At 36.4% G+C, this 23,021-nt stretch overlaps 5 protein-coding genes across 8 annotated transcripts; 4 read left to right on the forward strand and 1 right to left on the reverse strand.

Annotated features, from left to right (window-relative positions):
• Positions 1 to 1,556: 1,556 nt before the first annotated feature.
• LOC103858442 (pentatricopeptide repeat-containing protein At5g50280, chloroplastic) lies at positions 1,557 to 4,026 on the forward strand. 3 transcript variants are annotated; one of them, XM_033286275.1, is made up of 3 exons: positions 1,557 to 1,867; positions 1,901 to 2,469; positions 2,550 to 4,026. In XM_033286275.1, the coding sequence occupies exons 1-3, from the start codon at positions 1,622 to 1,624 to the stop codon at positions 3,856 to 3,858; spliced, it is 2,124 nt and encodes a 707-aa protein (XP_033142166.1). In that variant the 5' UTR covers positions 1,557 to 1,621; the 3' UTR covers positions 3,859 to 4,026. The 3 variants fall into 3 exon arrangements, with proteins under 3 accessions (XP_033142166.1, XP_018513206.1, XP_009134052.1); XM_018657690.2 differs by having other exon boundaries at positions 1,557 to 1,865; positions 1,896 to 2,469; XM_009135804.3 differs by having other exon boundaries at positions 1,558 to 2,469.
• Positions 4,027 to 4,033: 7 nt separating this feature from the next.
• Positions 4,034 to 6,407, forward strand: LOC103858443. Its single transcript, XM_009135805.3, has 4 exons — positions 4,034 to 4,490; positions 4,902 to 5,312; positions 6,017 to 6,067; positions 6,144 to 6,407. The coding sequence occupies exons 1-4, from the start codon at positions 4,097 to 4,099 to the stop codon at positions 6,194 to 6,196; spliced, it is 909 nt and encodes a 302-aa protein (XP_009134053.1). The 5' UTR covers positions 4,034 to 4,096; the 3' UTR covers positions 6,197 to 6,407.
• A 790-nt stretch (positions 6,408 to 7,197) lies between these two features.
• LOC103858444 (kelch domain-containing protein 4) lies at positions 7,198 to 11,468 on the forward strand. The gene is made up of 19 exons (XM_009135807.3): positions 7,198 to 7,329; positions 7,524 to 7,610; positions 7,693 to 7,761; positions 7,857 to 7,989; positions 8,058 to 8,104; positions 8,195 to 8,281; positions 8,609 to 8,670; positions 8,898 to 8,940; positions 9,037 to 9,117; positions 9,264 to 9,377; positions 9,473 to 9,578; positions 9,662 to 9,768; positions 9,838 to 10,059; positions 10,130 to 10,291; positions 10,375 to 10,503; positions 10,582 to 10,731; positions 10,816 to 10,902; positions 11,016 to 11,084; positions 11,161 to 11,468. Exons 1-19 carry the CDS (start codon positions 7,198 to 7,200, stop codon positions 11,257 to 11,259), a joined length of 1,986 nt encoding a protein of 661 aa, XP_009134055.1. The 3' UTR covers positions 11,260 to 11,468.
• A 254-nt stretch (positions 11,469 to 11,722) lies between these two features.
• LOC103858445 (receptor-like protein 34) lies at positions 11,723 to 18,424 on the forward strand. 2 transcript variants are annotated; one of them, XM_033286274.1, is made up of 2 exons: positions 11,723 to 18,052; positions 18,148 to 18,424. In XM_033286274.1, exon 1 carries the CDS (start codon positions 15,043 to 15,045, stop codon positions 18,046 to 18,048), a length of 3,006 nt encoding a protein of 1,001 aa, XP_033142165.1. In that variant the 5' UTR covers positions 11,723 to 15,042; the 3' UTR covers positions 18,049 to 18,052; positions 18,148 to 18,424. The 2 variants fall into 2 exon arrangements, with proteins under 2 accessions (XP_033142165.1, XP_009134056.1); XM_009135808.2 differs by having other exon boundaries at positions 18,166 to 18,424.
• Positions 18,425 to 19,676: 1,252 nt separating this feature from the next.
• LOC103858446 (elongator complex protein 3) lies at positions 19,677 to 22,939 on the reverse strand. Its single transcript, XM_009135809.3, has 9 exons — positions 22,385 to 22,939; positions 21,947 to 22,016; positions 21,697 to 21,869; positions 21,380 to 21,554; positions 21,072 to 21,238; positions 20,783 to 21,002; positions 20,596 to 20,700; positions 20,089 to 20,241; positions 19,677 to 20,009 (listed from the first exon to the last, which is right to left on the reverse strand). The coding sequence occupies exons 1-9, from the start codon at positions 22,858 to 22,860 to the stop codon at positions 19,851 to 19,853; spliced, it is 1,698 nt and encodes a 565-aa protein (XP_009134057.1). The 5' UTR covers positions 22,861 to 22,939; the 3' UTR covers positions 19,677 to 19,850.
• Positions 22,940 to 23,021: the final 82 nt, after the last annotated feature.

Below are 23,021 nucleotides of genomic sequence, written 5' to 3' on the forward strand. Positions count from 1 at the left end.
TAAAAAATAACTTTTTTTAATGCTAGATAATTAAGATATTACAAACTATATGAAAAGTATTATAAAAGATTCTATAGATGATAATTCTATCTACTTTATGAATATTCACGTTTGACTGCATCATCAGACCTTACCGTGTAGAAGATTCTATAGTGTTGTTATGACTGTATTCGTTAATTTTTGCAACCAAATATTTAACAAAAACATTTTAACCAAAACGTCACTTAGGAGAAAATAAATAGCAAATTTGAGTCTTTTTCAAAAAAACAAATATCCTTTATATACTAAAGCACAAGTCACACAAGCAATTAAATTCTGATACATAGGAAATGTTTTAAAAAATTATAAAAAAGAAATGCAAAAAAAAATTGCAAAACAGTTTGTCTATTTATCGTTTAACTGATCTTTTTATAAAATTAAAAAAAAATTCCTAAAAATTCTCACACTAAACCCACGATCTCACCATTTTGGAATCGTTAATCTTTTCTCTCCTACACTTAACTTCATCTCTATTGCTTTCAGAAAATTTTAATTCTTAAATTCTGTGTGCCAGCTTCTAACTCTCTCCAAAATGTGATGTGGAAATATAAACTTTTATACATGTAGATGATCAAAGACTTTTACTCGCGTATCCACAATATCGAATCTACAATTTTTGTTCCAGATCAACGGAATCTCTGGCGTAATGGTGGCACAACAATAGTTTTCAAAAATCCTCTCAATATATTTTTTTTTTGTTGAAATGGATGGGTAAGGTGAGCGTACTCCAAGTTGGCTGATGTACGTTAAAGCCCATGTTAGTCTCTAAAAACATCAACCTCTTCATGCTCAAATCCTAATTTGCATCATGTTAAATTATTTTTTCATAACCTTTTTTCTCTTCTAATCTAATTATTGCTTTTTCCTCTGTTGCTTTTAAGATATTGACCAAAGCTGCATACCAGGTGATAAAAAAAAACAAGTCACTAATTTGAATATTTTCAAATTGGATTATATCAATTCCCTTTTTCTTAAGCTTGATTATATCAGTTCTCAATTGATGGAAATGCTTATTTTGTGTGGTGGTGATAATTCAGGGAACAAGACTAAGAAAGACTCATCGTAAATACACATACAAGGCTTTGAAATTTTCAGACGTGCCACAAGTAGAGAAAAAAAATGTGATGATAATTAAAAGGCAACAAATGTAGTTTAAGTAACTCAGGTGAGGTCATAGGGGAAACCAAGAAGACTCATGTATTGTCAAGATGAAAACCTAATCTGATCAGGTTGGTCTTTTTTATTTTTACTTATGTATTTATTTTGTTTACTTTGATCAATATATACCTCTTTTCTATTATTTTTCTTATAATACAGTAATCAAATTTGTAGATTTTCTTAGAAACAAAAATGTTGAAACAAATATAGCATTGAAAATGATAAATTGTAAAGGATGCAATGAAAGAAAACAAAAGCATTCATAGGAAAAGAGGGTAAAAATTTCAAAAGATACCAACTTCAATTATCTACACAAACAAGGTTGGTATTTTAATTGTACTTATGCAAAACTTATTTCCTGTGCGTAGCACAGGGTAAACACTAGTATTTACCCTGCCTCAGCGTTTGGGAGGTATAGGCATCCATGTCGATGGCGTCTTCTTCTTCTTCTCTTGCCACCCAATCCTTTTATACTTGGTTTTCTCTATCTCACCCACTTCACCTCCCTCAACCTTATCCACTTGTTCGCTCTTCACTCTGTCGAAAATCCATCTCTCTGTCCGCTACTTCCCCTTCTTCTCCTCCTCCCATTTTCCTCTCATGTTTCGACGACCCACCACCACCAAGTGTTCCGGAACTAGATAATCCGACAACTATTAGCGAAGAAGATGAAGAAGAAGAAGAAGAAGAAGACGAAGAAGAAGAAGAAGAAGACCCAATTCTCAAATTCTTCAAGTCACGAACTTTAACCGCAGAGGACCCTCCTCAAGAATCCAAATTCTCCCTCCAGAAGAACCGTCGAACCTCCTGGCACCTAGCTTCCGACTTCTCCGACCTGGATCCCGAAACCCAGCCCCACCCAACAAAACCCGTCTCTGTGGCAAACCAACAAACACCTGGTGTGCACAACAACACTCCCTCCGTCGCTGTGGAAATCCTGAAAACAGCTAAGAATCTGACAGAGAATCAAACTCTAGGAGAGATGTTATCAGGTTTCGAAAAAAGGGTCAGCGAGAAAGAGTGCGTAGAGGCATTAGTGATGATGGGTGAATCTGGTTTCATCAAGAGCTGTTTGTACTTCTACGAGTGGATGACTCTGCAAAACCCTTCACTCCTTTCGCCTCGCGCTTCCTCTGTGTTGTTTACATTGCTCGGTAGAGAAGGAATGGCTGATATGATTCTGCTTCTTCTTCGTAATCTACCTGACAAGGATGAGTTCAGAGATGTTCGTCTCTACAACGCCGCCATTTCTGCACTCTCAGCTTCTCAAAGGTACTTCCTTTCCTTTCTTCATCTCTAGATAATGCTGTAAAGTTTCATTCTTTTGATCAAATGTCTCTTCTTTTAATTAGGTATGGTGATGCTTTGGAAGTTTATGAGTCCATGGATAAGATCAATGTCCATCCAGACAATGTTACATGTGCTGTAATGATCACGACAATGAGGAAAGCAGGACGAACTGCGAAAGAAATCTGGGAGATATTCGAGAAGATGAGCGAGAAAGGTGTGCGTTGCTGGAGTCAGGATGTTTTCGGCGCCCTTGTGAAATCGTTTTGCGACGAAGGGCTTAAAGAAGAAGCTCTTGTGGTACAAACAGAGATGGAGAAGAGAGGAATACCTTCAAACACCATCGTGTACAACACGTTGATGGATGCTTACAACAAGTCCAACCACATTGAAGAAGTTGAAGGTCTTTTTGCTGAAATGAGAGGTAAAGGGTTGAAGCCCACATCTGCAACTTACAACATTCTTATGGATGCTTATGCTAGGAGGATGCAGCCTGACATTGTGGAGACCCTTCTGAAGGAGATGGAGGGTTTAGGTTTAGAGCCAAATGTGAAATCCTACACGTGTTTGATTAGTGCGTATGGTAGGACGAAGAAGATGAGTGACATGGCTGCTGATGCTTTCTTGCGGATGAAGAAAGTAGGTTTGAAACCTACTTCACATTCTTACACAGCGCTTATCCATGCTTACTCTGTTAGCGGGTGGCATGAGAAAGCTTATGCTTCCTTTGAAGAGATGTGTAAAGAAGGGATTAAACCGTCGGTTGAAACGTACACGTCGCTTCTCGATGCGTTCAGAAGGTGTGGTGATGTAGAGAAGCTGACGGAGATTTGGAAACTAATGCTGAGAGAGAGAATACAAGGGACAAGGGTGACATATAACACTCTACTTGATGGGTTTGCTAAGCAAGGTCACTACATTGAAGCGAGGGATGTTGTTTCAGAGTTTGGTAAAATGGGTTTGGAGCCGACTGTTATGACATACAATATGCTGATGAATGCTTACGCAAGGGGAGGACAAGATTCGAAACTGCCACAGCTGTTGAAAGAAATGGCTGCTCTCAACTTAAAACCTGATTCCATCACTTATTCGACCATGATCTACGCTTTTGTTCGTGTCCGAGACTTCAAAAGAGCATTCTTTTACCACAAGATGATGGTCAAAAGCGGGCAAGTACCAGACCCGAGGTCATATGAGAAACTTAGGGCCATTCTTGAAGACAAGGCAAAGACAAAGAACAAAAAAGATAAAAATGCTATACTTGGTATTATCAATAGCAAGTTCGGTCGTGTTGAAGCTAAGCCCAGAGGGAAGAAGGACGAATTCTGGAAATACAAGAGGAACCGAACATCTTATAAACCCCAACCACACTGATCCTGTTAAGCTATTTAAATGCTATAGTATTACATTGTGACGATGTGAGTCTTGTCTATAGAAGATACCTTTGAACATGTGGACTAAAAAGTGCAGGAGTGTAGCTTTATTGTTCAGACAAGCAAAGAATCTCTTAAGCTTTAAGCAATCTTTCAGATATAACTAAATCTTTACTCTCTACATCATAGATCACACACATAACTCTTATCTTTACAAAACCAAACAGAGAGAGAACAAAATGAAAATCTTGATTCTTATGTTAACAGTCATAGTAATTTCAGAGGTTTGCTTGGTGGAGGCGTGTCGATCATACTGTGGAAATATAACGGTGGATTATCCGTTTGGAATCCGGAATGGATGTGGGCATCCAGGGTACAGAGATCTCTTATTTTGTATGAATGATGTGTTGATGTTTCACATACGTTCAGGTTCTTATAGAGTGTTAGATATTGACTATGCGTACCAGTCGATAACGCTGCATGATCCCCACATGTCGAATTGCGGAACCATTGTGCTTGGTGGCAAAGGCAATGGCTTTGAAGCTGAGGATTGGAGAGCTCCTTATTTCAATCCTACCTCTGATAATGTATTTATGTTGATCGGTTGTTCTCCCAAATCTCCTATCTTTCAAGGTTAGTAAGTTGGACTACAACACATACTTCAAATAATTTTTATTTGCATTCTTTAGACTAAACAATCCGGTTTACAATTTAGTTTGAGCTTGCTTTCTCGGTTTATAACTCTCGTTCAGAAGAAAACGCAATCGGTTTGGTTCATTATGGTTTGATGCAATATTGATTTGGTTCATTTTGTATTCGGTTTGGGTTTTGGTCAAACTTTGAGATCTTATTTAAATAATTATTGTTATGTTATATGATTATATATACACATATTAACATATAGATGTCATTAAAGTTTCTAAAGAACATTAAAATTTTTTGGTTATGATCATAAAGGTTTTTAGATTCGAAATTTTCCTTTCAAATCCGGTTAAATGCGGTTGAATAGAGTTTGATATACTAAATTTCCACTATTAATGTTAGGCTTTCCGGAAAAGAAATTACCATGTCACAACATCTCTGGAATGAGCTGTGAAGAATACATGTCGTGCCCGGCATGGGATATGGTTGGATATAGACAGCCGGGTTTATCATCCGGATCGGGTCCACCCATGTGCTGTGCGATTGGATTTGAATCAGTAAAAGCGATAAATCTAAGTAAGTTGGAATGTGAAGGATACAGTAGTGCATACAATCTCGCACCCTTGAAGCTTAGAGGACCTTCTGATTGGGCTTATGGAATACGAGTCAAGTACGAGCTACAAGGGAGTGATGCGTTTTGTCGTGCGTGTGTTGCAACTTCCGGTACTTGTGGCTACGAATCTGCTGATGGTGGAGGGCTTAGGCACGTTTGCATTTGTGACCACCACAATTCTACCACAAACTGTGATTCAGGTCGGTTTTGCATTATCATTTCATGATTTATCTAAGAAAAAACTAAAGCTCTCTATACTCGAACTAATAGGCACAGTATTTAATATGGGGCAAAGTGACCTGATAACAGAATTAATTATTGTATACTATTTAAAAAACTTGGATCAAAGTGGAAAAACAAACATATCTACTCGGGACTAAAGTTCTTTGAAAATTGATGTTTAATTAGATACAAACTAAAAAAGAGAAGATACAAACTAAAAGAAAAAAAATGAAGTATTCTTTTTCCGCTTCTAATCTGCAACAGAAACGAAAACTGATGAATCCATATAGTAACCATAACTAATGCATTATATTTTTTTCATTATTCATAAATCAAAATACCAAAAAGTATAACCATATATGTATTGGATTTAAAATTCTTACGCTTTAGTTATAGCCATTATATTTGTGATAAAAGAAAAGTTATAACCATTATAAATTTAGGAGCTAACATAGAAATGTGCATATGCAATATGCATATATTGAACATCTAGTTTTCTTGTAAAATTTATTAGTTTGTGTAAATTGATTCAAATGCTTAAACGTATCAGTCAGACGTGAGACGTGATGAAACGGTCCAGTGGACTGTTTTTTCGCCTTTAATAGGCCAGTTTTACGAACCAGCTGGTTCACAAACTTGTTGTACTTTATTAAAATGCTGATGATATCTATTTTTTATGTAGTTGTAGCACCAACCGGTGCATCTTCAAGTGTTCGACCAAAAACCATTGGATGTAAGTATAAAAATGCATTTACGTGTACTAATTTGTTTTATTAATTTAAGCTAAATTATTACCGTTTCTTTTGCAGCACTGATCCTCTACTTCATAACTATGAACATACGTTTTAAAAGAAGACAATGAATGACCCATTAATAATGTCTGGAATTAAGCGTCTATATTTATTTTACTCAGACATTTTTAGTTTCATTAAAATTGTTTGAAGTTTTGTATGCATTCCCACGAATTTCGATTTATACACCAAAATTTATAGACTTCATAATATGTTAAGAGTCAGAGCTAAGTAAAGAGAGAGAGGTGAAAATCTCAATAAACATATCTCCTTGTTTACGAATTCCGATTCCCTTTGGCAGTAAACTGAGTTTGCTCTTAGATATCTCTAGAATTAATTTCTAATAATAATTTAATTGAGTAACTAAAATTTAAAGTCAAAACAATAATTCTGCAATAAATAAAGGATATTCTGCTCTTATAACTCACATTACAGAAGCTAATAGGCCAAAATTGAGACATTTCGTTTGGTTTGTTTTTTTTTTGGGATGAGACATATATTTATATCATTTAAGCATTGTACTATGACACCATCAAACATGAATTTATTAATCATACCAGTTAAATCTTCTTTTACTATATCTCAAATCTTTTGGTAAAAGAAAACAGTTAGGCCATCTGGCACCGGAGATTTATAAGAGTTCAATGTTATAAATTTGATAATCTCTTTTTATAAAATAGTTTTAAAAATTCAGAAAATATTATATTTTTATAATTTATGTTACACAATACCGTAAAATATTTGAACTCCTGCACAAACTAAATAAACAAAACACTGATAAGGGTATGGATTTATTTAATATATTTAGTAAAAAAATTAAGAAATAATATTTTAAATGAAATTTTAATGGTATATTTGAAAAATATGATGTTTCTCAAATGCCAAGAATTATATGATTAGTGATGACATGTAAGTAAATGGGCCTCCAAATTTCCTCCTTGATAAAAAAAAGCAAATGGCCCAAGTAGGTAAAAGCCACGTTCCCCTTGTTGAGCACAAACGGTAGAAGAAGAAGAAGAAGGAAGGGCTACTTCCCTTGTAATCGCTCTCAGCCTCCATTCCTGCAAACAAGATGGGGAAGAAGACGAAGAAGGCCGGCAAAGGCAAGGAGAAAACTGAGAGGAAAACGGCCAAGGCCGAGGAGAAGAAAGCTCGACGAGAAGGCAAGAAGCTCTCTCCTGAAGACGACATAGACGCTATTCTCGTATTTACTCTCTTCCTCTGCTTCTTTTGTTTTCATTAGGTTCTGTCTTGAGGTTTCTTATTCATTGTCTGAAATTCTCATCGGGTTCCGCTCATAGTTTTATAGATTTGTTTATTGATTAAAAGAGACTACTTTTTAGTAGAGTAACTGCAACAACAAGAAGGTGGTCTAATGTTGTATGTTGTTTTTACCAGTTGAGCATACAGAAGGAAGAAGCTAAGAAGAAAGAGGTCCTTATTGAGGAAAATGTTCCAGCACCATCTCCTAGGTCCAACTGCTCGGTTAGGCTTTTTGCTTTTAAAGATTGAAACTTTCTTTTTATCTAAAACATTTCATTTTTTGCTAAGTCCGTGTTTTATGCAGCTTACTATAAATCCTTTGAAAGAGACTGAGTTGATACTCTATGGCGGCGAGTTCTACAATGGCCAAAAGGTTAGCTTTCAATTTTTTTTGGTCTTTGTTGTCCTTATTCCACTTGTTCATAAGTGTTTGATTCAATTCAAAATTGTTCTTTGGTGTGAATGCAGACGTATGTGTATGGTGATCTGTACCGATATGATGTTGATAAGCAGGAGTGGAAGTTAGTTTCAAGCCCCAACAGTCCTCCTCCTCGCAGCTCTCACCAGGCTGTTGCTTGGAAGAATTATCTCTACATTTTTGGTATTTTTTTCTTTCACCTTCATTCCTTACCGTTCATATTTGTAAGCCTCTTTCTTTTTATCGATTAGGTGGTGAATTTACATCGCCAAACCAAGAGCGGTTCCATCACTACAAGGTGAGAGTTGCATATTAATGTGTTTTATCAGTCTATTACTATTATTATTTTTTTGTTTCTCATACTTTTAACTTTTGTTTTAAAATGTAGGACTTTTGGATGCTGGACGTGAAAACTAACCAATGGGAACAGTTAAATTTAAAGGGATGTCCTAGTCCCCGTTCTGGTCATCGTATGGTATGTTTTTGATGTATGTTTAAAACTAAACTATGTAGTCTCTAACATACTGCTGGAATAACTTTGCATATGCTATATTACCCCTCTCAATGAAACATGAGGAATATTCTAGGCTTTGGCTGTACATTATCCATACATCAGACATTGAGACTAATATCTCCAGTTTTCTGCTTAATTTTCAAACTATCTTTTGTAATGAATATGTATATATATAGTAGCATTCTGCTGTATTGAGTTGTTTGCAAAGTGAAAATCTAATTATAACTATTCAACTCTTGCTTCCCCTCTAGTAACCAACCCGTTAACTTCTTTTTTTTCTTTCTCCAGGTATTATACAAGCACAAGATTATAATTTTTGGTGGCTTCTATGACACACTACGTGAAGTAAGGTAATTTACTCATTGCGTAAGAAATATATCATGATAATGTGTTATCTTGGTTGGTAATTTTTCATCTTTTTGTTACCCCCCTGGATGCTTAATTATTTTGGTTGGGACATTTTCTTTTGTAAGCAATTTCAATTAATGAAAGTGAAAAAATGTAAATCTTAGCTACTACTGAATTAGGATCTTAATGTCACTGTTATCTCTAAGTTTACTTCTGCAATCCCCTGCAGGTACTACAATGATCTCTATGTGTTTGATCTGGACCAATACAAGGTAAAACCTACGTTCCATTGAAGAAGTTTCAACTTTCCACCCACCTTACCTCTCCAAACCTGTTTACTGAATATAGTTATGGTGTCTCTTTGATAGTGGCAAGAAATAAAGCCTAAGCCTGGTGCCATGTGGCCTACAGCTAGAAGCGGTTTCCAGTTCTTTGTTTATCAAGATGAGGTTAGTTTACGATGTTCATGTCTATCTCATATCCCTGAGTCAAAAACGCTGTTTCTTTTCCTGAGTAAAAAAACAAATATAAAAAGACAGATTCATTTCCAAAGTTCCAAGCATGACCATTTATTGATAAGCCTCTTATGCTACAGATATTCTTATATGGTGGTTATTCAAAAGAAGTCTCATCTGAGAAGAGCTCTGAGAAAGGAGTTGTTCATGCAGATTTATGGTCTCTTGATCCCAGAACCTGGGAATGGAACAAAGTATGTACTTTTACAATTAGTTCGTTTATGATTTTGCAATTTGATTGAACTCCTTTCTTTCTTTGTATTGTAATAAAACTTGTTGCTGTAATTAGGTGAAGAAAATTGGGATGCCTCCTAGCTCCCGTGCAGGGTTTTCGGTATGTGTCCACAAAAAGCGTGCTTTGCTGTTTGGTGGTGTTGTGGACATGGAAATGGAAGGTCAGGAAATGATTATATCCTTGTTTCCTTTTTCTTTTTTGTCAAGTTGAATTATCATCGACCTGTGTGATTTATTGGCGCAGGTGATGTAATGATGAGTTTATTCTTAAATGAACTCTATGGCTTCCAGTTAGATAATCGTCGCTGGTACCCCATAGAGCTACGAAAAGAGAAATCATCAAAAGATAAGGTAATGATTTTGTCTACTAGAGTTTCTGTTGCCTGCTGTATTTACGTTTTATCATCATTTTTTTTACAGGCAAAGAAGAATTTAGAGGCCAAATCTATGGCATCTAATGATGATGATGATGATGATGATGAGATGGATTCAGCAGAGGGTGAATCGCCGTCGGCCATGGGTGATGTGGCAGGCTCTTCCGATGGGATCTCTGAACGTATGGCAGCATGTCTAACGGTTGAAGGAAGTACTAGTAAAGCTCTAAAGGGAAGACTAGATCCACAAGTGTCTGTCTCAGAAGAGGTTTGTTCATTAACTTTGTGTTAACTTGTGTTATGAGCTTTTGTGCCAACTTGTTTTTTGCTTTGTGCAGGTTGTGAAACCATGTGGACGTATTAATTCTTGTATGGTCGTTGGGAAGGACACCTTATACATATATGGTGGCATGATGGAGATTAAAGATAAAGAAATAACTCTTGATGATTTGTATTCGCTTAATCTTAGCAAACTTGACGAGTGGAAGTGTATCATTCCGGTTTGTTCCAGATCAATAATCTACATTTTGTTTTTTTTCTGTTGATTAAACAATTGAAAAATATTGGTATGTCTTTAAAACAGGCGACTGAAACAGAGTGGGTGGAAGTGTCAGAGGATGAAGAAGGGGACGAAGACGAGGATGAAGATGATAGTGAAGATGAAGGAGACAGTGAAGAGTCTGATGATGAAGATGACGATGAAGAAGTAGAGGTACTTGCCTCTTCTTTTAGCTTCTTTTAGCCCTTTGTCTTGTTGGCTTTGACTCAATTTGGCCAATGTAAAATCTAGGGTATGGATGTTGATGGATTGGTGAAAGTAGGAGAAGTTGTTGCAATGATTAAAGGTGAAGGAAAAGCCCTCCGAAGAAAAGAGAAACGAGCTCGGATAGAACAGATCAGAGCTAATCTAGGACTCTCAGATTCACAGAGAACCCCAGTGGTAATAATTGCTTAAGAGTTTTAGTGAGAAAGAGAGATTCTGTTTGAAGCTCTCTGCTAATTTGATCATGTTGTGTGTTTGAAGCCTGGAGAAACTTTGAAGGATTTCTATAAGCGCACAAATATGTACTGGCAAATGGCTGCCTACGAGCATACCCAACATACTGGCAAGGTATGCTGCTAATCTCTGTCTGTGTTGATGGAGCATCTGATGAAAGCAATTTTGTTCTGTCTTTAAGGATGAGTCTTTGACATTATGATCCACATGTAAAATTGGCATTGTAGGAGCTGCGGAAGGATGGTTTTGACCTTGCAGAAACTCGGTATCTGGAACTCAAACCTATACTAGATGAGGTCAGATTAGTCTCTCCAGTTTTTCTCTCTATAGTTGAAGTAACCAAAGTTCTGATGGTTGAATGTAAATCTGCAGTTGGCAATACTTGAGGCAGAGCAAAAGGCTGAAGAAGCAGAAAGACCTGAGGCTAGTGGTACCTCTAGAAAGGGAGGCATTGCAAAGAAGAAGAGATAGATGTTTTGCAGCTTCTTCAAAAAGTATCATATATATACAGTTGGATATCAGTTTTAAAGTTGGATTATTTCGTGTCTACTTAATGCGACTATTTGAGACTGTTGCAACAGTTTTTGAAGAATTTATTATTTTTGAGTATTTGTTATATTCGTCTAACGAGATTTTGACAAATGGCACTTTCTCATATTATACGCATTTAAAAAGTTTAATATAGGATGTGGAATCTTTTTTACGACGCATGATGGCACATGATTTGCAAAGTTTGATAGCACCTCAATCGAAAATGGTTGTGGTGATTCGAATCATTTGGATCAAATTGATCATAACAGTCCAATTATGTGCATATATATCTCGTATGTCAACGTTGGACCACAATTTTTTTTAGACGGTTGAATCTAAGTTTCAATAATGGTGGTGATCTTAAAGAAACAATCTCAAGGAAACCATATTGCATGGGTTCTCATCTCAACTTTGAGTTTTTCAAAAAAATTAAGAAAATGAATATCACTTAATAAAAAATTGAGTATCTCAGCTATTTCGAAAATATTTTTGGATGAGTGTATTAACATTTGAGATACTCATTCTTCTAAATACTATTTAAAAATTTGTAAAAAACCTAAAGTTAAAAAACCTATGCAATATGAATGCTCTCACAAAATCAAAATCCTTTTCAATGATATTAACAAAATTTTAAACTGCTGAAATCAAAATTTCGTGGAAAAGTTTTTTAACTTTAGGTTTTTTTACAAATCCTTTTAATATATAAGTTGTTTGTTTAATTACTTGTCATCCCCGCCTTGGTGAATGGTGATTTAATTATAGCAGTAACAATAATTGAATTGTAAAAATTGAATGATCAGCTTTAGACCTTTTACGATCATGACTAAGAAGTGTCTTTCATGTTTCACGGTGCGGAGGTCCATGCTTCATGGTTCTTGTTATTTAGTTAATTAAGGTTCAAAAATGTTAAAGTCTTTTCGGATTAAATATTAGATTTTGTTTTGGATTTTTGGATAAAAATTTGGATAATTAAGATAATTTAAAATATTTTGGATATTTCGCTTATATAAAATATTTTTAAATTATTTCTTTATTTAAAAACTAAATATAGTTAATATTTATAAATATATAGCCTAATATAAAAATTCGGATACCCATTCAGTTCTCGATTCAGTTTTGATTTTTCGGTTTTAAAGATATAAGATTCGCTCGAATAATTGATGAGATCCAAATCCGAACTGAATTTTATTTTTTATTTGGTTTGAATGGTTAAACTTTTCCCTTATATCCATGGATTCAGAGGCGTATTGACTATTTTCAAGCTTTCGGACTACGATCAGCTGTGCTAAAATGATAGAGATAATCTTTATGATCGTTCATGCTTATCTTTTGGCGAACCTCAAAAATGCTAGATTGGGTGACAGAACAAGTCTATAACTTCAAAAATCAATTTTTTTCATTCGTGATAGAATATGTGGTTGTTTTCCAATGTTTGAAAACAGATTTAATCAATATAGCAGAGTCTAACACTGTTTACAAAACTACCCTTAATAAAAATTTAATTTTCATTTTTTGTAGTGCTATATTTGTAAATATTACATGGGATAAAGGGTTATTTCCATAGATATCATAATAGTCCGATGTATAATCTCTGATAAACTTTTTTTTTCTGATAAAATCTCTGAAATTTTTTGTATCTAATAATCTACGTATAATAACATTATCTAGGAATTGACCCAAACCTGGTGAGGAATTGACTAAGAAACTTCCACTAACATAGACTACATAGTATATAATTTAGATTACTTGAATGTTGAAACTTTCGCTAACTTGGCATATAACTATATCAGTGGAATGTGGGAACTTCCACTACCTTGGTCTATAATTTATAATACCTGAGTGTGGGTTTCGACCTAGTAATCTAGAAAAGATGGCCGTCGTCTAGGAAATTTAATATCAAAGAGATTTGTTTATTTCAAAATTATTTACATCTAATTCTAACTAATATACTTAAAACAGAAAGCTTAAAGGAGCGAAATGTTTAGTGGGTTTGATAAGGATCAGGTGGCAGAGACAGAGGCTATACTTTGGAAGGAAGCACAAATGGGAAAAGTGAATACATGCGATAACCAACCATCTCAAAGAAATGGGGGAGACACAGAGAATCCCGACTCAGTTTGAAAGGTGGTCTATACAAATGCGTCATGGAAGGACAGAGATTTATTTTCAAGACTAGGATGGTACAATATTTTGCTAGGTTCCGAGGATCTGATGGGGCAAGGAACATTAGAGATTCTCAGTCTTTCTTGCAGGCAGAATTGGAAGTATTAATTTGGACGATAGAATGTATAAAAAATATTCGACAATTTAACGTTATGTTTGCTTCATATTTTTTCAGTTGGTGAAGATGGTTTTATAACCAGAAGAATAACATGCTTTTGCTTTACACCTAGAGGAAGTCCAAAGCTTAAAAGATATTTTTGCTACTTTTAGCTCTAGAATGTACCTAGGACTCAAAATTCAAGGGTGGATACTCTTACACGTAATGCACAAAATCGATCTACCTTATTTATCCATATAGATATAGAGTCCCTAGTTTGGTTGGCAGAATCTTAGTAGAATCTGTTTATGTTGATGTAAAAAAAAGCTTAAAGTAAAGCATAAATTATAGTGTTTGATTATATATTTTGATCTAAAAGTAATGGTATATTAAAGGCTTGATCGTTTGTCCATTCAGATGGACCATCTGGATAGAGATGAAAATTGATGTTCGTTTAGTGTTAAAATGGAAATAATTCAAATGATCTATCTAAATAAGTTTAAAAATTTTAGCTTAAAATGAAATTCATCTAGATGGCTCATCCAAATGAGTTTAATTAGTGCATCTAGATGGAGATAAACATGTCCAAAATAATAAATAAAGAATTTTCCCTTATCCTAATAAATATTTATATTCAAGTTTAGACAAATAAATAATTATGACATAGTTTCTCAAAAAGTTCAAAAAATTGTAGTTTTCCACAAAAATCGCAAAAACACATTTTTGTCAACGGTCGTTGCTTCTCAGTCCGTGCAGAGGTCCATGCTTCACGGCGTAGCTCTATGGGGTCAAATCCAAGGTCTGACAACCCAAGCCTTCCTTTGTTGCCTCCATTAGGATTCATAGTGGTTGTGCTGCTTTAATTTGACGGCGGTCAGAGGTGGTTTTTTTAGTGAGAAGGCGAGTTTTTCCGCTACAGCTTGGGTCCACCGGTTTTCCCCTCCTTGCTTATGCATGTTTTGAGGATGGCGGGCGGAGCGCCGATATTAGGATTTTCTGGTGATGGTGGAGGCTAGTTGGTGGTGGGGTGCGGCTTTGGTGTATCCACACACCTTCTCCAAACCGACGAAGCCACTCCTGCTGTGTGCTTTTCTTCCGTCATCACTCCTGCTGTGTGTTTTATTATTATTATATCTTTTTATTTTCCAGCTGCAATGTAAGAAAAACAAATATTTTAATACAAAGACCCTTCAAAAAATCAGTTACTAAAAATTAAACCAAAATGACCCGACAAACAAAAAGTAAAAGCAAATTTTGTGGAAATTGATATACAACTCCAATACGCGCATCGTCTTCGATCAACGTGAATAACACTTCTGGAGAAGACACGATTGTTAGTGAAGCTGGCTGGATTTACCTATGTGTATATAAAGAGATGGCCATGACATGTTTCAGTGTACCCTTCTTTTCCACTATTGATATTCAATAGATTAAAACTAGCATAAAATAACTCTTGGTCCACAATGAGTATTAGTCATATGACACTTTCTTTTCTCTTCTTGTTCATTTTCAAATTTCAAGACGTGACTGCGTTCGCTACAACAGCAAGACACTTGTGTCGTCCGGAACAAAGGAATGTGCTTCTCGAATTCAAGAAAGTGTTTGAGATACGGAGGTCTTCTTCGAAGCTTTGTAATATTAACGGTCGCATAGTAGGCTCTTATCCGAAGACAGAGTCATGGGGAAATAACAGCGACTGCTGTTATTGGGGTGGTGTCACGTGTGATGCCAAGTCTAAAGATGTGATCAAGCTAGACCTCAGTTGCAGCTGCCTCCACGGCCGGTTTCATTCCAATACCAGTCTTGTTAGGCTTCAAAACCTTCCTTCTCTTAAAACACTAGACCTTTCTAATAATTATTTATATGGTCAAGTACCGTCCTCAATTGGGAAACTCTCTCGTCTCACCTCTCTTTCTCTTTCCAATAACCGTTTTTCCGGTGAGATTCTACCTTCACTAGAAAATATTACTCGTCTCGCCTTTCTCAGTCTTTCTAACAATCTATTTTCGGGTCAGATTCCTTTGTGGATTGGAAACTTTTCTCATCTCACGTTTCTTGACCTTTCCTCTAATCATTTCGCTGGTCAAATTCCATTTTCAGTTGGACTACTTTCACAACTCACGTCTCTCAGTCTTTCTGATAATCAATTTTCAGGTCAGATTCCATCTTCACTTGGAAACCTTTCACACCTCACCTCTCTTGATTTCTCTAGTAATCACTTTTCGGGTCAGATTCCCCCTTCACTTGGAAAACTTTCACATCTCACCTATCTCCAACTTTTTGACAATCAGTTTTCAGATCAAATCCCTTCTTCAGTTGGAAACCTTTCTCACCTCACCTCTCTCCATTTTTCTCATAACCAGTTTTCAGGGCAGATTCCATCCTCAGTTGGAAAGCTCTCTCGTTTAACTTCTCTCGACTGTTGCGAAAACAGTCTGGTTGGTCAAATCCCATCTTCTTTTTCACTTTTGAACCAGTTGACCAACTTGGTTGTTAATTCCAACAAGCTCAGTGGTAATTTTCCTATTGCACTACTAAATTTGACGAAGCTATCCTACGTGTCACTCTCCAACAACCGATTCACTGGAACTCTTCCTCCAAACATCACTTCCCTATCCAACTTGGAGTTTATTTCAGCGTATGACAACTCTTTCGGTGGACCCCTCCCTTCTTCTCTCTTCAACCTTCCCGCTCTGACCTCTATTTATTTAACAAATAACCAACTCGAAGGATCTCTCAAGTTTGGGAATATATCTTCCCCATCTAAGCTACGAGTGTTAAGCCTCGGCAGTAATAAATTTAAGGGTCCAATCACGAGTTCCATTTCCAAGTTAGCCAATCTTGAGGTGCTCGACATCTCCCATTGGAACGCCCATGTTGACTTTAGTATCTTCTCGCTTCTCAGGTCGCTCCAACGTCTTTACTTATCTCATTTGAGGGCAACTCCTAGGATTGACTTGAGTACAATTTTGTCGTGTTTCAAGTCTCTCGATTTGTTAGATCTCTCAGGAAACCATGTTTTAGCCACAAACGAAACTACGGTTTCAGATCTTCTTCCTTTGGTAATGATAAGTAATTTGAACCTGTCAGGCTGCGGTATTACCGAATTTCCAGAGCTTCTAAGAACACAGACACTACTCCAGACTCTGGACATTTCCAACAACGAGATTAAAGGTCAAGTTCCTGGTTGGTTATGGATGCTACCAAATCTTGGTTACTTGGATCTCTCCAACAACACTTTCATAGGTTTTGAAAGATCAACGAACCGCAAACTATCATCTGTCCTGGGGCACCTGTTTGGCTCCAATAACAATTTCTCCGGAGAAGTTCCTTCTCTCATATGTGAGTTGCACTCTCTAAGAACCCTCGATTTATCAAACAACAACCTCAGCGGTCCAATCCCTCTCTGTATGGGAAACCTCAAGAGTACTCTTTCAGTTCTGAACGTGCGTCAGAATCGTCTTAGTGGATGTCTTCTAGGGAATGCATTTGAAAGTCTAAGGTCGTTCGACGTCGGTCATAACCAATTAGTTGGAAAGCTTCCGAGATCGTTGGTACATTTCTCCGCTCTCGAAGTTCTGAACGTGGAAAGCAACATGATCAATGACACGTTTCCGTTCTGGTTGAATTCTCTACAAGCGCTGAAAGTTCTTGTCCTACGCTCCAATGCGTTCCATGGGCCAGTCCATCAAGCCGCGTTCCTTAAGCTGCAAATCATCGACATATCGCATAATCATTTCAGTGGGATGTTACCATCAGATTACTTTGTGAACTGGAGGAAAATGTCATCACGTGAGACGAACGAAGATGGGTCCAATCTAAACTACATTGGGGAAGGTTATTACCATGATTCGATGGTTTTGATGAATAAAGGGATAAAGATGGAGCTGGTCCGCATTCTAGAGATCTACACAGCACTCGACTTCTCCGGAAACAGACTTGAAGGAGAGATTCCAAAGTCCATCGGGTTACTGAAAGAGCTTCACGTGCTCAACTTGTCAAACAATGCTTTCACTGGACACATCCCATCGTCTATGGAAAACCTGACAGCTCTTGAGTCGCTTGACGTTTCTCAAAACAATATTTCAGGAGAAATCCCACAGGAGTTAGGGAATCTGTCGTACCTTGCGTACATGAACTTTTCCCATAACCAGCTTGTAGGTCTAGTACCAGGAGGCACCCAATTTCGAAGGCAGGCTTGCTCTTCTTTCAAAGACAATTCAGGACTTTTTGGTCCTGCTCTTGACGAAGATTGCAGAGATATCCACAGGCCCTCATCGCCACCATATGAAAGGCTAGAGGTAGAGGAAGAAGAAGAAGAAGAAGATGTGTTTTGTTGGATTGCAGCTGCAATAGGATTTGTATTTGGGCTAGCGATTGGATGCATATTGGTTTGTTACAAAACAGAGTGGTTCACGACACCTTTTGGACGAAACAAACACAGAAGCAGAAGCACACCAACTCGTTAGAGAGGTAATGTTCTGACTTTCAGTGAATAATGACTATATGTTCTTAATGAAGAAACCAAAGATGAATCATGAATGAATAAGTTAACTTAACGTATGCAGCTGTTTTTGTTTGTGTAGCATTCTTATACCCAAGTTGAATCATTGAGACAAGAGAATGACGCAACTAAACAAATTGAGTGTTGAGAAAGAAGCTATGGGAGAACACATTACTCTGTTTTTAGTATGATCTTTTGCTCTCTTTTTAGCTTGGTTTGGTCTTTTACTCTGTTTTTAGCTTGGTGTGTTTTTCTGTTATACTGTTTATATCCAATATTTATGTCTCTCTGTAATTTAAGAATGAACAACTCTGTATTCAAAGCACAGACTTTTCCTATTATGTCCAAGTGGGTGGCGACTAAATCAATATTTCTTCTTTTTGGTAGTATTTAGGGTATAAATGGTAAAAGCAGTTCAATCGTTGCATATTAAGGAGATCAAGCGGAATAAATATAGATCAAACGGAACAAATGCAAAATAAATGGATCATGCAATAGAAATACAGATCAAAAAGATAAAGTAATTTATTATAAATTATGAAAGACAAAAACATAAAACTATAAATTATATATTAAAACAATAAAAACTACACCAAAATATCAAAAAAAAAGGATGAACTTGGTTTCAAGGATGAATTTAAAGTACCATGATTATATATGATTTTGAATCGGAATTTTAGATCTTGACGGCTTGATATTGTAGAGATTTTAATATAATTAGAATACAAATAATTATATAGTTACATTGGTGAATAAAACTTGTATAGTTAAAATAATAAATGAGGATTATTGGTTTTTGTATTTTAAAGGATTTAGAAATTCTTTTTGGATTTGGAAATCTTTTGGTAAATTCAAAGACTTTCGAATCAGACAAGTCCATTTTTTAAATAAATCAGATGGACCTTCTAAATTAAATCAATGGATTGTTTTAAATCTTATAATAATTTTAGTTTATAAAAAATCGATAAATATATAAAAAAAATTATATATCATATGTTATTCTAATAACATATATAATTCTTCCACATATTTGTTGCTACGGTTGCTCTTAATTGATTGCATGCTCTCTTTGCTAACTTTGGGTTAAATATAATTTTTTTGTAAAATATAATTTTTGAAGTAGAAACATATGATATAAAAATGGTAATCATAGAAATCAAGAATATCGAAGTTGGCTTTGGTGAATGAGTGGTGATTATAGAATGGAACAAATCAAACCAAATGACAGGCTTAACTCAATATTTTTTGTTTTGTATTTTGGTCTTAATAACACCTATGAATCCATTGAAATTCAATTTCAAATCAGACCCTTAATCAAATCATTGCTATTGTATAACAAAAAAATGATTTAAAAATATATTTTAAAATCATAAAACCAATAACATTGAATTTGGTTTGGACTTAAACATACATTTTAAAATTATATAAATGTGAAAAAATTCATGAGAACTAATAACATTAGATATTGTTTAGATTTCTAAATCCACTAAAATACACAAACCAGTAACACTTCCTAAATCTTGAACTTTGTATTACAATGTCAGATGTTTTCTATATTAAAGTTTGCGCTATTTCCAGCGAAAACATTCTTAATTCTATAACAAAATTTTGAAATTGCGCCGCAAACTCTCTGTAATGAACTTCTATAGTTTTTTTGGGCAACATGAACTTTTATGATAAAACAAAAGTAGTACACTCAAAAGGGAACAGGGATAGTTCAACAAAAACGTTTACGAATTTTGGGGTTTTAGTAGTTCAACAGGAATCTCAAAGAAGATGCTTCACCATGTAAGGACCTTCCAATTCATAACCCAACTTTCTGTAGTAATGTCGGGTTCCCACACCTGAAATCACACCGATTTTGTTAGAGCGATGTTCTCTTCTAGCAATCCTCTCTGCCTCTTCCATCAGAAGTGTTCCGTACCCCTGCAAATAATTAGACAGAAGATTAATCACAATACAACACCTCCATATAATTGAGTGTGCCAATTTCATCTAAGCGTACCTGATGTTGCAACTTATCAGCCTCCCGACCATGAACTGGTACAGCCGTTCCATATACATGAAGCTCACGGACAACAGAACACTTTCCCATGAGTTCTGGACAAGTTACGTTCTTACCACATTTACGCAAACGTAATAACCCAACAAGAATGTCCTGCGTCCACACAGATAAAATGAGACCGAGGAAACAAATTCACCTATGTATGATAGATATATATAATCAAAAACACAAACTCACTGTATAAAACAGTAAAATAGATGCTGATACGTTTAACAAACAAGCCCCGTGTCCTACCTAATCTTTTGATAATTTTCCTTTTCTTTAAATCAAAAACATCTATATTCTTTAGATAAAACATAACTTATTGTATCTAATGAGAGAGAAGAGCCTGAGATCTTTATAAAACAGCCCCTAACTGAAGTCAGACAGATAGGGTAGTAGTTTCTTGACTAGCCTTCTCAGTACTATCCTATGAAACTTGAGGATGTGAGATTATGAAGCTCGTACCTGGCGTGTATCTTCATATGAAAGGAATGTCTCCCAACCTTGGTTTGCAGTGTAATCACGACGAACAAGCTCTACTTGTTCTGGCTTGATTTTGTGATGAATGTCCTGTACTCAGAGCATATGAGTACATATTTGTTACGAAAATTCAGTATTCAAGAAAAAAAAACCAAAAAAAAACATTTGGCACCTGAATTCCAGCTTCGCGAGTACGAACATCACGGCATTTAAGGCCCAAATCATCCATTCTTGCCAGAGCCAGCTCACGGAGATTTCCTTTTTCAACCCCCGACGTAACCAGAGGCATAGGAATATCACGCTGAACTCTATAAACACGTGTCCATGGAGGCACCATGGAGAGAATCCTTGCAACTATATCCACAAGTTGCTCAGGTGGATAGTTTCGGTATCTGCAGAAAAGTGACCATGATTAGCGCTTTTTCTCTTGTAGCATATTCTTGTAAGTTAGAACATTATACCTCCCAGTTTTCCATAATTCGTAAAGGCCAGTTCCACGTATCACAAGGGTAGGATATATTTTTAACCCATCCGCTCTGAATGACGGACTCTCGAAAAACTCCTTGAAACTTTCCATGTCTCTCTCAACCCCAACATTAGGAAGATCAGGCATCATATGTGCAACCACCTATAAGCAAAACAAAACAAAGTAGTTTATAGCAGCTGTCACCGAAGAAAAAGGCTCACTGCTAAATAATGAACAGAAACATAGAAAGTGAAAGAGCTGTCAAGACGAACTATTAGAAAATATTCATCAAAGAGTAATCACCTTGAAACCAGCATCTTTAGCCAAGCAGAAGCAGTCGGCTACCGCAGCAACAGTATGACCTCTATTTGTGTCACGGGCAACATCTTCATATGTGCTCTGGACACCAATCTCTAGTCGGGTGCAACCATAAGTCAGCATTTGCCTTAGATGAGGTCCAAGACAGTAATCTGGCCTCCTGGATAAGTTATACAACATATTAGAAAATTGTATTCATAGATTTGAATTTCACTCTTCCATTTAAATTGATCAATGAAAAAAAGAAAACAGCAATCGAACACCAAACAAAAAGTAGGATCATTAATCCAAACAACACTCACGTTTCAATAGTCATGCCAATGCATTTGGTTGCACTATGTTCAGAGTAAGCAACAGCTTCTTCAACATTGGCAGAAGTGTGTCCAGACAAAGCATCATGAAGGTTCCGTATGAAGAAATCCCTGTACTCAGCAGGCAGTGACATAAAAGTACCTCCCATCAAAATGAACTCAACCTGTCATTCAAATCACGAGTAAACCCATCTGCCGTCAAAACTGAAATAATTAATATTAGAAAATATCAAACTCTAACCTTATCGACACTGTGACCCAACCGCTTCAGCTGGTCTATCCTGCTCCTTGCCTGAACATATGGATTATACCTAACACAAATAATAAACATAAAACTTGCATCCTCATTACATACACAGAACAAACAAAGACGATAGGATGTTCAAAATCTCATTATAAGAATCCCATATCGATCAGATTCCATCAGAGAGCGTAACAAGCTATTCAGCTTTAGCAGGTGCGTTATAAATAAAAGTCTACATTCTTGTTCATAATCTAAAAGTTCATCTCCCAAATCATCAAAAATCTACAATGGCAATTACAGTCCAAAACATTCTCAATTTGTAATACGTCTTAGCAACAATGCTAACAAAGATTTAACTCAGTAAAAAACTCTGTGAATCAAGAAGACATCATACTAATACAATTTCAATTTATAATAGTTGAACTCTTCTTTCACCTGGCACGAATAGCTCGCATACTGGTAGGCTCATATCCAGTGTAAGACTGAGTACTATACTCGAAGTCAGAATCAGGTCCACCTGGACAATACACGCATATATTCCCCGTCGTCGCTATGTGGGGGCACCTGTGCGGTTTCGACATAACCGCCACCACCGCGATTCCTGAAGCGGTTCGGACCGGTTTAGCGCGGAGCTTCGGGAGGAGAGTCTCTCTCTCCGAATCAGGCAGCGCCGCTATCATCTCCACTAGCTTCGGCGCTCGCGCTAGGCCGTATTTCCGGCAAGCCTGGGTTTTAATCGCGTTTAGGTCCACGTTCTCGTTGCGGTGGGAGCGCTCGATCATGGTGCTCACGATCTCCGATATGGCGCGAACTCGAGCTTCTTCCTCCGTTAGTCCACGGCCTTGGAAGCCGCCGCGACCTGGCCGTGGCTGCTTTTTCGATTCGCCGTTCATCACTACCGCCGTCGCCATCTCCGCAAAACCTAGGCAAAATCGCGTACGGGTTCAGATTTTGTGTTAGTGACTTCTCTGAACGTCACCGTTTTTGTGCTCTTGATTTTATTTGCTCCGACTTCTTTTTTTAGTTAATTTTTGTGTTATTTCACAAATTCTCACTTAATTAAACAAGAGAA

Source organism: Brassica rapa, chromosome A03, assembly GCF_000309985.2.
Source record: "Brassica rapa cultivar Chiifu-401-42 chromosome A03, CAAS_Brap_v3.01, whole genome shotgun sequence".
NCBI classification, from domain to species: Eukaryota; Viridiplantae; Streptophyta; class Magnoliopsida; order Brassicales; family Brassicaceae; genus Brassica; species Brassica rapa.

What these genes read in the sequence shown, in the direction of transcription:
- LOC103858443 (XM_009135805.3), top strand. Translation starts at nt 4,097, where the DNA reads ATGAAAATCTTGATTCTTATGTTAACAGTCATAGTAATTTCAGAGGTT. An exon ending in CAAATCTCCTATCTTTCAAG is followed by an intron (nt 4,491 to 4,901) that starts GTTAGTAAGTTG and finishes TATTAATGTTAG; the next exon opens with GCTTTCCGGAAAAGAAATTA. An exon ending in TACCACAAACTGTGATTCAG is followed by an intron (nt 5,313 to 6,016) that starts GTCGGTTTTGCA and finishes TTTTTTATGTAG; the next exon opens with TTGTAGCACCAACCGGTGCA.
- LOC103858445 (XM_033286274.1), top strand. Translation starts at nt 15,043, where the DNA reads ATGAGTATTAGTCATATGACACTTTCTTTTCTCTTCTTGTTCATTTTC.
- LOC103858442 (XM_009135804.3), top strand. Translation starts at nt 1,622, where the DNA reads ATGTCGATGGCGTCTTCTTCTTCTTCTCTTGCCACCCAATCCTTTTAT. An exon ending in GCACTCTCAGCTTCTCAAAG is followed by an intron (nt 2,470 to 2,549) that starts GTACTTCCTTTC and finishes TCTTTTAATTAG; the next exon opens with GTATGGTGATGCTTTGGAAG.
- LOC103858444 (XM_009135807.3), top strand. Translation starts at nt 7,198, where the DNA reads ATGGGGAAGAAGACGAAGAAGGCCGGCAAAGGCAAGGAGAAAACTGAG. An exon ending in CCCGTTCTGGTCATCGTATG is followed by an intron (nt 8,282 to 8,608) that starts GTATGTTTTTGA and finishes TTCTTTCTCCAG; the next exon opens with GTATTATACAAGCACAAGAT. An exon ending in TTGATCTGGACCAATACAAG is followed by an intron (nt 8,941 to 9,036) that starts GTAAAACCTACG and finishes TCTCTTTGATAG; the next exon opens with TGGCAAGAAATAAAGCCTAA.
- LOC103858446 (XM_009135809.3), bottom strand. Translation starts at nt 22,860, where the DNA reads ATGGCGACGGCGGTAGTGATGAACGGCGAATCGAAAAAGCAGCCACGG. An exon ending in CTAAAGATGCTGGTTTCAAG is followed by an intron (nt 21,239 to 21,379) that starts GTGATTACTCTT and finishes TTTTGCTTATAG; the next exon opens with GTGGTTGCACATATGATGCC. An exon ending in CTCGCGAAGCTGGAATTCAG is followed by an intron (nt 20,701 to 20,782) that starts GTGCCAAATGTT and finishes CTCTGAGTACAG; the next exon opens with GACATTCATCACAAAATCAA.